Here is a 13097-nt window from a genome sequence, read left to right as displayed (position 1 = left end):
TTCTTAACAGATCCCAAGGATGCCAAGTAATAAACTGGAGCTGCACAGAGCCGAGCAGCCATCTGTTCCTAATCAATGAGATGCTGATTAACACCGGTGAAAAATCCAGATGACGGATGAGAGTGATTTGTGTGTGTGTGTGGTCACCGCCATATCGCACACAGTAAACACCAACGTGAGCAAGAGCCCATCACTCAGCTGTCAAGTGCTCTACCCAGACTCTACATGGTGCTAGAGCACTGCAGGCCATAGACATGACAAGACTGATCGGTCAGGTGACAGCCATCTCCCCTGACTGCCATTAACATGTCTGTTTGGGTCAGGAGAGTGGGCATGTTATTTTGGGTTGGGAGGGGGAAGATACTTTTGATGTTTCTGATCGGAGAACAAAATAAAAAATATTAAGTATGGGCTGAAATCAATCTTCTGATCAAGTAAAGAAAAAAAAATTCCAATGATAAACATTGAGAGTGGGTATGGTTTTGCAGGACCACTGACATTTTGCATTAAAAAGTGTTGAGTCCACTAGGAGCCCCACTGATCGCAAGAACCGGAGCTTTTCACATTGGAGTGATAGTCAATCATGTGCTCAGTGGCTCCATTTATTCTTAATGGTAGTGCCGAAGTGCAGCCAAACGTGGCATTAAGAATGAATGAAGCAGAGGTGCGCATAATCGACCACCGCTAGATTCTGAAGAGCCACAGTTCTCAGGATCGGTGGGTGGGGGGGTCACAATGGTTGTAAACCCAGCAATCATGAAGTTGTTCTCCCGTACCGGAAGTTGTTCTCCCGTACCGGAAGTTGTTCTCCCGTACCGGAAGAAGTTCTCCCGTACCGGAAGAAGTTCTCCCGTACCGGAAGAAGTTCTCCCGTACCGGAAGAAGTTCTCCCGTACCGGAAGAAGTTCTCCCGTACCGGAAGAAGTTCTCCCGTACCGGAAGAAGTTCTCCCGTACCGGAAGAAGTTCTCCCGTACCGGAAGAAGTTCTCCCGTACCGGAAGAAGTTCTCCCGTACCGGAAGAAGTTCTCCCGTACCGGAAGAAGTTCTCCCGTACTTGGGATAACTTCCAAACTTAGCACAACCTCTTTAAATCCATGATCTCTCACTGTGTTCCCATATCACTTCCTGTTAACAGAGATGAGCTTTAAAGAGGTTATCCACTACTAGACAATCGTTGCTTACTCAATTTGAGGCCCCATAGAAAATAATAACAATGGTGACTTGCTTACCACATAGGAGCTATTCCAACGATGTCAGCACTTCTGTTCCTGGCGGGTGGCATGACATTGTTGTGCCACATGATCATCTCCAGGTCATCAATATTCTCAGATTGGAAGTGCGCTCTAACAAATTGGCAAAGGCTGTAGCCGGCCAGTGACTGCTGATCGGCTGCAATGATCACGTGGCACAACAATAGCGCCAACCTTGTTGGAACAGCACCACTGCTAGAGGCGAGTGTTTTTTATTTTCTATAGGGCCCTGAATTGACGAAGCAGTTTCTGTTCAGTAAAGGACAATACCTTTACAATCCCAGTATGGATATAATATATTATTAGAGATGAGTTCATGGTAGTTCATGGCCACGGAACGAGAGCACTGTGAACCAATCTGCGACATCCCCGACGCCTTTTGATTAGCAGCTTCAGGACTTCATCTAGTTTTAGACTTCTTTCACACGTCAGTGTGTCCCGTACGTGTGGTAACAGTTGTCACACGTACCGGAGACACCAACACAAGCAGACCCATTCAAAACTATGGGTCCTGACGCCCCGGCGTCAGTGGTCAGAGGATTACATCTGGGGACATCTCCGGACAGATGAGTATAAGGATTTTTTTATTTTATTCTTATTTTCACACATAGAAACTGCGGGAGCAGACTACAACTCCCAACATTGTCCATTGCTCGTGCTGATCACAGTGCGAGCAAGGGACAATGATGAGGGAAGCGTTCAGCAGTCGGCGCTTGGGAACAGCGCTAACTGTACACCGATTCCCAGGCGCCGGTACGTGTGATACTGATGCGGCACACGGTTGCCACACACGGACATATCCGGTATGGGTTTTTTCGGTACCGGAAAAATCAGGACATGTGAAACCGGCCTTAGAGTGATACATTCATGATGTTTGGCTGAGGGCTAGCAATCAAAAGAAGTACTGGGGATGCCACAGTCAGGAGGACATGGTGAGACTGGTGAGATTTTTTTGTACATTCTATGTGTATTATGCTCTGGGGTATAGCGAGATATCAGATCATAATAAGGAACATTCAATTTCTGTCTAATAATTTCAATGCAATTCAAATGTCCCTGGAAGATCTACGCGATTTGTTGAATTTGAATCTTAACAGATTCCATCATCTCTAGATATTAGATAAACTGTAGAACAAATAGTTTAGTAGATTACTATGGGAGAGGGAGATGTGGATGCTCACACCATGCCTTCGCTTTCATCTAAGAACATGACTCAACCCCCACCCTTTATGAATCACCAAACAATACAAATAGCAGCGTGATTTCTCAATAATCTTCCCTGTAAGAACATAACACTGAGCTGACTCATCCGGCACTGGCTTCTATGAACGTGTTTATGGTTCGCTGTGGTGTAATGTCACTCAATGCCATTAGATGGAGACACTGATAGTAAGTGTTACAACAAGATAATCCAGCCCAGACAGCAGATCAGATTCCTCACTGTTGATACAGACTCTAGATAACAGAATCTAGAGAAAACACTGAAGAAAAGGAATCTTACAAGGGATGTTCATTATGATTGTCTGTATTATGGGCCTGATACATCATCTGCGGTTTGTTTTGTTTTTTTTAAAGTCACTTTTCTTTTTTGAGTTAAGGTATCCGAATATAGTTTTTGCGCCACATTCATCTAAATGGTGCACATAATTCATAAATTTTGTCCAAAACTCAAAATTGAGAGTTGTGCCAAATCTTGAGACTTTTGTTTTTTAAAGTTGCATTTTATGAATTTGTCAAAAACTTCTGGAAAATCCACAATGGTATAAAAACACAAAAAAAATAAACCAAAATGAACAACTTGAAAAAAGGCACAAATAATTTAATGAATGTATTGCAAATCAGTGAGTTACTCAATTTTGCTAAATTTACCCATGACTAGTGGATGTTTAACCCCTTCCCGCTGTGGCCAATTTTCTTATCTGTGTCTTAGTTTTGTCTCCCCTTTTACCAAGAGTCATAAAGTGATTTCTCTATTGACAGCCACATGAGGGCTTGTTTGAGGGACAGGTTGTACTTTTGAATGACACCACTCATTTTAACATATAATTTAATGGGAAAAAAAAAAAAAAACACAAGAAAAAAAATTTCCACGTGACATGAAATGGTGAAAAAAGAAAAAAAAAAAGTTTTCCCAGGTTTTGAGTTTAGTCTTTACCTGAGTGCTGTTTTGAAACTGAACGAGTATCAACCATCAAAGCGCTCTATCGATGGTTTTTCATCACGCACTGTATCTTCAGGTTTTAATCTTACCAATAAACTATGAATTTTAACTCAAGTTAACACATGTGAAGCTGAATTGTCTACAATATTTTCTCTATAATGTTTCACTCATATGACCGCTGCAGCCAATTGCTGGCCTCAGCACTGACCAACTGAGAATAACGATTGGTTGTCACTTGAATGATGGATGATCACTAAAGGATTGGCAGAAAACACCAGAATAGTGGAGAATTCAATAAGTAAGTAGTGGCAACTTCATGGCAGTTTTTTAAGCCATAGTCAGGAGTGGATTCATAAGGAAGGACTTCTATTTATTCTCCTTCTTCGATCCATTTGAGCCCAACTCAATAAAGAGCATTAAAAACTGCAGAGGGTTTTTCTTTGGCTAAAAACAAAACAACTTATGTACGTGAAGCCATCACCAGGAAATTAACCATTATTATTTAAATCAAATTTTTGTGTTAAATGTACTTTTAAAATACTTTCAGCATTCTTTTTTACAGATTACAATCTGTATCAAAAATAAAAATATACATTTTCACACTAACCACTGGGTTTTTTTTTTTTTTTTTAACTATACCTTCCTATTGTTTCAGGAAACAACATGTACATGAGCCACAATAGTCAGATCCTGATCCTATATTTTATATAGAAGCATCGAATGAGAGTGTGCAAAGTTCATTGTGAAAGGAAGGGGGGGACATAGACAGACAGTGCTCACTTAGTAGATGTGGACAGAAGGATAAATAAGCAAACAAAAGGGTTTTTCCTTTGAGGTTTTAAATTTAGCAATAAAAAAGGGAAAGACTTTGCCTTATAAATGGTTAGTTTTATATTGCTTTGTTGCATTGGAAACTTTACTGGCTGCCTTTGGAAGCAGATAGTGGTTTATTTCTATGTCGCTGTCAGACATGAGACCTAGCAGCTTAGCTCTGTAACAATTACAAGGCCTGCCATAGTACTTGGCTATATCCGATCTGAAAACTAGCAGAACTATGAGTCCAGTGTCAAAGTCCCATGCACCATTTCACACACATATATATCTCTATCTATCTAATTTATAATTTTTGATATGGCCGAAACATTGCCTTGGCTTCCTATCATTGTGATTCTTTAATATGGAATAAAGATCTAACTTTTTAAGTATTATCCTCTGGTGCCTCAGAATTCTTGGATATTCTACTAGCAGAATTCTGATTTCGCTTGGTGACAAAAACATCATGTAACTCAGAATTGTTCAAGATTAGATAAATAAAGCATTAAAAAAGTGAGTTTGGAAATATAATATTTTATGTAGAGAATCTGTCAGCAGTTTTTTTCTATATAATCGGATGACATCATGTGGTAGGGGTTAAAACACAGAATTTAATGATGTGTCACATGTCAAGCTGTTACTTAGACTGAAGGTTTAATCACCTGGTGATCATCATTGCTGTGACTAGCTGGCACAAGTCCAACTCCACCCCCTTCTGTGATAAACAGCTCACTATCTATACAGTATGTACACAGAGAGGGTGTGGGCGGGATTAGCTTTCTCAGCTCTGCTGCATTGCCAAATCTAAAAACTCTGATTGTGCGAGAATCGCTGCACCCAGTAAACTAAGTGATACATCGTTGAATTCAGGCTATGTTGGCCTACATCATGCTGCTCTCAGATGAGGTAGCAAAAACCTGGTGACAAAGTCCCTTTAAATTATATTAAAATTTTAAAAAATATATTTAAAAGGCTAGCTTTCATTAATATTAGTACATGAGCTCAATTATTTACAAAATTAGTTATCGTAAGAATAGTTGAGCTGGAATTCTGAGAATATTCAGTTAAACAAAAAGGTAAAAAAAAAAAAGAAAAAAAGAATTACCACTCATTTCACAGCCAAAGAGTTCAAAACGCAGTGTGCAGCCTCTGTGACAGGTCATGGGGTAGACACGGATGTACTGTGCGGTGACAGGAGGACTCAAAATATTGGCCTTTCTGCCTTCATTGTCCAGGTTCCCATGGAAAATCTAAAAGGAATAAACCCAAGATAGTCCATTTATTTAGTGATATTACACTAATCATCTCTCATTTGGAGGATATAACATGACCCAAACTAAAAAATATTATATATACACATACACTGCAAAGTAAGAATGCTTTCAAAAATATAAAAGTTAATAGTTTATTGAAAGCTAAAAGCAATGTCAACATAGAAAAACATATTGCCTGTGCAATTCAACATTTTTTTGAACCCGCTATAAAAGATGATTTCAGAAAATACCAAGTAACTCACTATGAATAGCAGTGAGAGGGAATTTAAGAACACATTTTTATAAAGCCACTACTTTAAAATTCCTCCAGTGCATTTCCTATCCTCATATGTTTTTCCGGATCAGACTCAACCATTCAGGTGATGGGGATCCATATAAAACAGAAAAAAAAAACACAAATACACACACAAGTGGAAAGTGGGAGCCATTATTTTTTCATCCAATTTTAACTTATCCATCACGAAGAGTCATCAGAAAAAAACTAAATCTGAAAGTGAAAAAAAAAAAAAAATGGACACCAAATGGAGTTAAAGAGGTTATCCACTACGTTATTATTGATGACCTTTCCTTAGGATGGGTTATCAATGTTTCATCGGCCTGGACCGACACCCAGTACCCCCCACCGATCAGCTGCTCCCTGTGTAGGCGGCCACCCCAGCCGCAAGTGCTCAATTGCAAAGCTACTCTTTGTTCCGATAGTGGGCGCAGCAGGGTACTGCACTTTCACCTGCTATTGATTTGATTGAGTTGGAAGTGCAGTACCCTGCCATGACCACTATCAGAAGACAGAGCAGCTCCGCAATTGAGCACTTCCAGCCGGCGGCCGCCACCGCGGACAGATGATCGGCAGGGGTGCTGGATGTTGGACCCTGACCGATCAGACATTGATGACCTTAAGATAGATCATCAATGATAAAGTAGTGGACAACCTCTTTAAAGGGAACCCATCATGTTAAAAAACACTATTAACCAGCAGATATGTGGTTAATCTGCAGGTTAACCCCTTCATGACCGGAGCATTTTCCGTTTTTTTTTTAGTTTTCGTTTTTTGTTCCCCTTCTTCCCAGCGCCATAGCCTTTTTATTTTTCGGTCAATATGGCCATGTGAGAACTTATTTCTTGCGGGACGAGTTGTACTTTTAAACGCCATTACTAGTTTTACCATATTGTGTACTAGAAAATGGGAAAAAAATTCCAAGTGGGGTGAAATTGCAAAAAAGTGCAATTCCGCTGTTTTTTTTCCCTTTCCACGTTCACTGAATGCTAAAACTGACCTGCCATTATTATTCTCCAGGTCATTGCGAGTTTGTAGACACCAAAACATGTATAGGTTCTTTTTTTATTTAAGTGGTGAAGAAAATTTCCAAAGTTTGCTATAAAAACAAAAAAAAGCGCCATTTTCCGAGACCCGCAGCATCTCCATTTTTCGGGATCTGGGGCTTATTTTTTGCACGCCGGGCTGACGTTTTTATTGATACCGTTTTTGGGGTAGATCCAATGTTTTGATCGCCCGTTATTGCATTTTATTGCAATGTTGGGACGACGAAAAAAACGTAATTCTGGCGTTTGGCTTTTTTTTTTTTTTATAGGCGATGTCACAGCTGCCCCTCCATTCACAATGATCTTTGCACAGACCAATTAGATACAAAATATAGTGTCTGGATCTGACCACTGAAGCTCTGTACATGTGTTGTTTCCTGAAACAACAAGTAGTAACAGTTTTAAAAAGGCCGAATGGTTAGTGTGAAAACTACAAAGAGTTTTTTTCATTATTTTTAATACAAATTGTGATAATAGGTCACTTTCTGATGTAGCTTCCTTTTAACATTATACTAATCAGTAGAAAATGCCCACCTTGTCTTTTTTCTGTCCTTCAACTTTGTAAAAGGTGAATTCATGTCCATCCACGCTGTATGCCACCCTAAATTCCTTCACGTATTCGGACTTGCCCATCCGACTGGCACCTTGAGTAATGATCCCAGAAACCCTTATCTGTCTCAAGAGGTTAACCTATAGAAACATTGTAATTGAGCAAGTTTAAACACAAATAGTGATGGGAAAAGAAGTAAAAGAATGGAGTACTCATTAGGGTGAGAGCAAAGACGGCGACCCCCATGCAAGACCTGTATGTGGGTCCCATCATCTCCACTAGCAGCCCTATAAACCAGTAATTGTGAGATACATGCCATTTAATAGACAAAGAGAATGTAAACTTTAAGGCATCAAATCATCCTGCATGTTGGAATCCAACCTGCCCTGTTCAGGTGAGGGAGTATTAGTTATCTTGCCATTCTCAACAAATTTAATGTTCATGGCCCATTTATTAAAAATCTCAGACAACTCTTTAACTTTACCTTACAAGGTATGTGTGCACAACTTAAAGAATATAACCCTATAAAAAAAGCCTCCATGAAAGGAAATTGCATCTAGAAGTGTGCCAAGATGGAGAGATGGTTGATGTGTAACTGAAGAACTGAAGCCAAGGCCATCATCTCAAGAACATAGTCCACCACAGTAGACAAGATTTAGTGTCACACAAACCAAACACTGAACAACAAAATATCGTTGTGGAGAGTCTGTCAGAAAATAAAGTCTCATATCATAAGATTTATACTTTTAAAGAAAATGGCTTGTAAAGTTCTGCTCCACTGGTAAGTATAATACAAAGGATAAATCAGACACATTAGGGATATTTCATCCCCATAAAAAAGTCAAATCAACTTTTCGCTTGAAAGATTTATTTAAAATGTACAATTTAGCTTTTTAAGTAAAACCAGGCGGCAGTCTGACAGCTGAATCATTTATTTTGTAGAAGGTGTGGTCCTATAATGACAGGAAGTGGTCCTCCTCTGTAAACACCAGGACATTCGGCAGTACAGTCCACATTAAGGAGGATGTTCTTTCCTTACATTCGGCAGCCTAATCCGCTTTGACTAGCACATGACACATAAAAGGGGTTTTCCCAAAATCACAAGTTATCCCATATTAGAGAAAAATGGATAACTTGCTTATGGATACAGGGCTTTGTAATTATTATTATTTATTTATATAGCGCCATTGATTCCATGGTGCTGTACATGACGAGGGGTTACATACCAAATACAGTTATCACTTATAGTAAACAAACTAACAATGGTAGACTGGTACAGAGGGAAGAGGACCCTGCCCTTGCGGGCTTACATTCTACAGGAATGGGGAAGGAGACAGTAGGTTGGGGGGTTGCAGTAGCTCCGGTGTTGTTGAGGTGGCAGCAGGCAAGGTCATGGCAGGCTGTAAGCTTGTTTGAAGAGATGGGTTTTCAGGTTCTGTCTGAAGGATCCAGGTGTGGTGAATAATCAGACGTGTTGAGGCACAGAATTCCATAGGACGGGGGATATTCGGGAGAAATTTTGGAGGCGATTGGGCGAGGAAACAATAAGTGTGGAGGAGAGAAGGAGGTCTTGGGAGACCAGAGATTATGTAAGGGAATATATCGGGAGATTAGTTCAGAGATGTACGGAGGAGAAAGGTTATGGATGGCTTTGTAGGTCAGTGTTAGTAGTTGGAACAGGATACGCTGGGCAATTGGGAGCCAGTGAAGGGATTTGCAAAGGGGGTTAGCAGAGGAGTAGCGAGGCGAGAGATGGAACAGTTGCGCAGCAGAGTTAAGGATGGACTGGAGGGGTGTGAGAGTGTTAGCAGGTAGGCCACAGAGGAGGATGTTGCAGTAGTCGAGGCTGGAGATGATGAGGGCACGCACAAGCAGTTTAGTAGATTGAGGGTTGAGGAAAGGACGGATTCTGGAAATATTTTTGAGCTGGAGGCGGCAGGAGGTGGCGAGAGATTGGGTGTGGGGTTTGAAGGAAAAGGCAGAGTCAAGGGTTACTCCAAGATGGGAGAAAGATGATGATTGTAATTCCGAGCAGTAGGATACCCAGCAATCAGCAAGGTATCCCCTTATCCAATGACCTAACTTGGGATTTTGGGAAAACCCCTTTAAGTGAATGCTTTAGTGGACTCAAATTGCCAATAATTTTTTTCTAACTGACAAAAAAAGTGACTAACCCAAGACAGAAAAATTAGGTATATTTACAGTATATTCGCACAGACTGAAGCATAAGGCGCATTATACAAAAGGGAAAAAAAAACAAAGTACTAAGAAAAAGGAACCTGTCAGATTATTCTTGCGGCCAGAACCATGGGCAGCATGAACCCGAGACAGATTTTATTATTGATGCTGTGTAGGTTTTACCCTGAAATGCTAGACACAAACAGGAGGAGACCTGTCTAGGGGAAAACGGCGGCAGTAACCAAGCCATTCTCAAAATTCATGCCGGGTTTCCTTTAAAAGGCAAATCGGTCACAGGTTTTTGCCACCGAATGTAAGAGCAGCATGGTGTAGGGGCAGAGACCCTGATTTAAGTGATGTGTCACTTACTGGGCTGCTTGCTGTAGTTTTAATAAAAACACTGTTTTATCAGCAGCAGATCATCATTAGAGGACTAGCAAACCTGCTGCCATGTAGTCCTCCATATTTAGGAGCTCTGTATATCCCCGCCCCCACCATTGATTTGCAGGTTTCTGCCTATGCACAGTGTACACAAAAGGCTACCAATCAGTGGTGTGGGCAGGGTTATACAGAGCTCAGCAGTCAGAATGGCTCTATCTGCAACAGATAAAACTGTGATTTTATCAAAACTGCAGCCAGCAGAAAAGCAAGTGACCTACAGTATCGCTAGAATCAGGGTCTTTACCCTGATTTGCCTTAATGCTCTCAGATGAAGCATTAAAAAAAAGCCTAGTGACCGGTTCCCTTTAGCCATCTTTGGCATTTTGTCACCCTTTTTAATAGAAGCAATCCATATATATACCTGAATCCATGGATGCTTGTCATAGCTACTTGCCGTCCATGCATTCACTAATCCTTTATTGTTCAACCGAGCAAGATTAGGGCCCCAACGCTGCAGACCAAGAAAACCATGGTATAAGGAAGAAGACGTGATCTGGGCATCGGATATAGCGCCACCCTCCATTCCTAATGCATTTGCGCAACCTAGGTAATTAAATGTATTGGATTAGAGCAAAATGACTGGACAGATGTACAATATTAGACAAACAAATCAACTCATTGAAAAGCTATTCAATGTATTAAATTGGGTGATTACTTTCAGGGATTTTTTTTTAAAGCAAGTATTTGGGGCTAAAAATCATTTTTGCAACAGCGTTACATTAAAAACTTTACAGTTTGTCCTATCCTCTGTGCTGCAGTGTTTATGGATGGCTGCACAATCATCTAAAATCAATAAATTACCGTATTTTTCGGTAACTTCATTATTAGACAGGGCTGCATATCATGACTGTACACTGTGGCCAGCTCACTGTATACACACTGCAGAGACACTAACAATAGATTTATTACCTCCCTATTCTACCCAATGACATTAAAATGAGTGATAATGACCCCTCCACTTTACACCACCAGGAAAGTTTTACCGTATTTTTCGGACTATAAGACACACTTTTCTGCCAAAATTTTGGAGGAAAGTGAGGGGTGCGTCTTATAGTTCGGATGTACCTTATAGTGTGGCTGTGGCTATGGGGGGGAGCAGCAGCGTTGGAGGAGCGGGTCACAGAGGCAGGAGCCGGCTGCATGCGGCCAACACTGTGCCCGCTGTTAAAGAAAATGAATATTCACTGCTCCCCACGTCCATAGCCCCGCCCACCTCTATGCACTGAAGCCAGAGGTGAGAGGGAGAGGGACTATGGGTGTGTAGAGCAGTGAATACTCATTCTCTTTAATAGCGGGTACACGTGATCGCCCATCCGCTGCAGGAGCCATTGGCTGCGGCCAACACTGTGCCCGCTGTTAAAGAAAATGAATATTCACTGCTCTCCACTCCCATAGTCCCAGGCGTAGGGAGCAGTGAATATTCCGGCAGCTGACCTTGGAATGTCAGGGCCAATGGCAGAGATGTCATATGCTGCACCTCTTACACGCTGAAATCAGCTGGTGGCAGAAGAGGCCACCGCACTGCGAGGAAGCAGAGAAGAATAGTTTATTTTTTTATGTGTTTAGCATGATGGGGGCCATATATACCAGGCTGGGAGACCATGTATACCAGGATGCGGCTGGGGGACTGTGAATACCAGGATGAGGTGGGGGGGGGGCAGCAGATCATATATACCAGGATGAGGGGGGGCAAGCATATATACCAGCATGGCATGGAGGGGGCCACGTATACCAGGATGGGGAGGGGCCATATATACCAGGATGGGGAGGGGCCATATATACCAGGATTGGGAGGGGCCACATATACCAGGATGGGGAGGGGCCACATATACCAGGATGGGGAGGGGCCACATATACCAGGATGGGGAGGGGCCACATATACCAGGATTGGGGGGGGGGCATATATACCAGGATTGGGGGGTCATATATACCAGGATTGGTGTTATTAGTACAGAATTGGGGGACATTACCCATTACTATGTTGCATCTTATATCCTGAAAAATAGGGTTGTTCATACTAACTGATAAGAGTTGCAAACTAACAAAACAAAATGAAAATCACTTACGGATTTGGCACCCTTTTCCGATAAATGGTGAGACGCATTTACAGCTGTAATCGTTAATAAGATTTTGGCAGACTCCTCCATTTTTACAAGGATATGAAGAACAATGATTCTCACCTAGGACAAATATTTAAGGCAGAAAAACATTAAAAAAAACAAGAAACGGGATCTTCACCAACATGCCATAGTAATATATAGTACACACACATCTGATGCTATATTGTCTAATACTGCTCCTACATGCGGTAAAAGAAATAAACAAAATGTAAGAGGCATAGTCATAACTTTTTCATCTACAAGACGTTTTGAGCGTTACGGAGGGAAGTGGTCTTCCAGAAGACTATAGACAATCATCCATTGCTTCCTAATCCACTCCATTTTGCAGTGGATTGAACTAGGGCAGACTTGGGCATAGAATGGTTTCCGGACTGGGCTAGCTGATGATGAGTTAGAAGCCGTGTCTCCCCTCCCCCGCAACTGTATCACTGGGATCTGCATCCTCATGATGCAGATATCGGTAAAAATAAAGGCGAAACAGGAAGCAGTCGGTTCCCTCTTCCACCATTTACCCTGCACTCCATCGCACCTGATGTACGGAGTCCACAAGATGTACAGACCAGAGTAGTGCATGGAGCTAGGCAAGTAGTTCTATTTATTTTTTGTCAGTCAGTAATTGGGAAAAATTGTGGGGACCCATCATACTGTGTGGATGTTTTGGGACCATCATACTGTGTGCAGAGGGCGGATGTTTTGGGACCACCATACTGTGTGCAGAGGGCGGATGTTTTGGGACCATCATACTGTGTGCAGAGGGCGGATGTTTTGGGACCATCATACTGTGTGCAGAGGGCGGATGTTTTGGGACCATCATACTGTGTGCAGAGGGCGGATGTTTTGGGACCATCATACTGTGTGCAGAGGGCGGATGTTTTGGGACCATCATACTGTGTGCAGAGGGCGGATGTTTTGGGACCATCATACTGTGTGCAGAGGGTGGATGTTTTGGGACCATCATACTGTGTGCAGAGGGTGGATGTTTTGGGAC

The 13097-nt window shown here is 41.7% G+C and overlaps 1 protein-coding gene across 4 annotated transcripts in view; it reads right to left on the bottom strand.

Annotated features, from left to right (window-relative positions):
• Positions 1 to 13097, bottom strand: part of MFGE8 (milk fat globule EGF and factor V/VIII domain containing) — a 64936-nt gene that overhangs the window by 12212 nt on the left and 39627 nt on the right. For all 4 annotated transcript variants that reach the window (XM_073653265.1, XM_073653268.1, XM_073653267.1 and 1 more), the window contains exons 4-7: positions 12056 to 12169; positions 10351 to 10532; positions 7355 to 7510; positions 5332 to 5476 (exon numbers count right to left, since the gene is read on the bottom strand). In XM_073653265.1, coding sequence (XP_073509366.1) covers positions 5332 to 5476; positions 7355 to 7510; positions 10351 to 10532; positions 12056 to 12169 — 597 coding nt within the window. The remainder of the gene's footprint in view (positions 1 to 5331; positions 5477 to 7354; positions 7511 to 10350; positions 10533 to 12055; positions 12170 to 13097) is intronic.

Source organism: Phyllobates terribilis, unplaced genomic scaffold (genome assembly GCF_046119375.1).
Source record: "Phyllobates terribilis strain yellow unplaced genomic scaffold, ASM4611937v1 Scaffold_11__3_contigs__length_659146591, whole genome shotgun sequence".
Classification (NCBI taxonomy): domain Eukaryota; kingdom Metazoa; phylum Chordata; class Amphibia; order Anura; family Dendrobatidae; genus Phyllobates; species Phyllobates terribilis.
The sequence above is the reverse complement of the archived record's forward strand: the minus strand, read 5'-3'. Positions and strand labels throughout refer to the sequence as shown.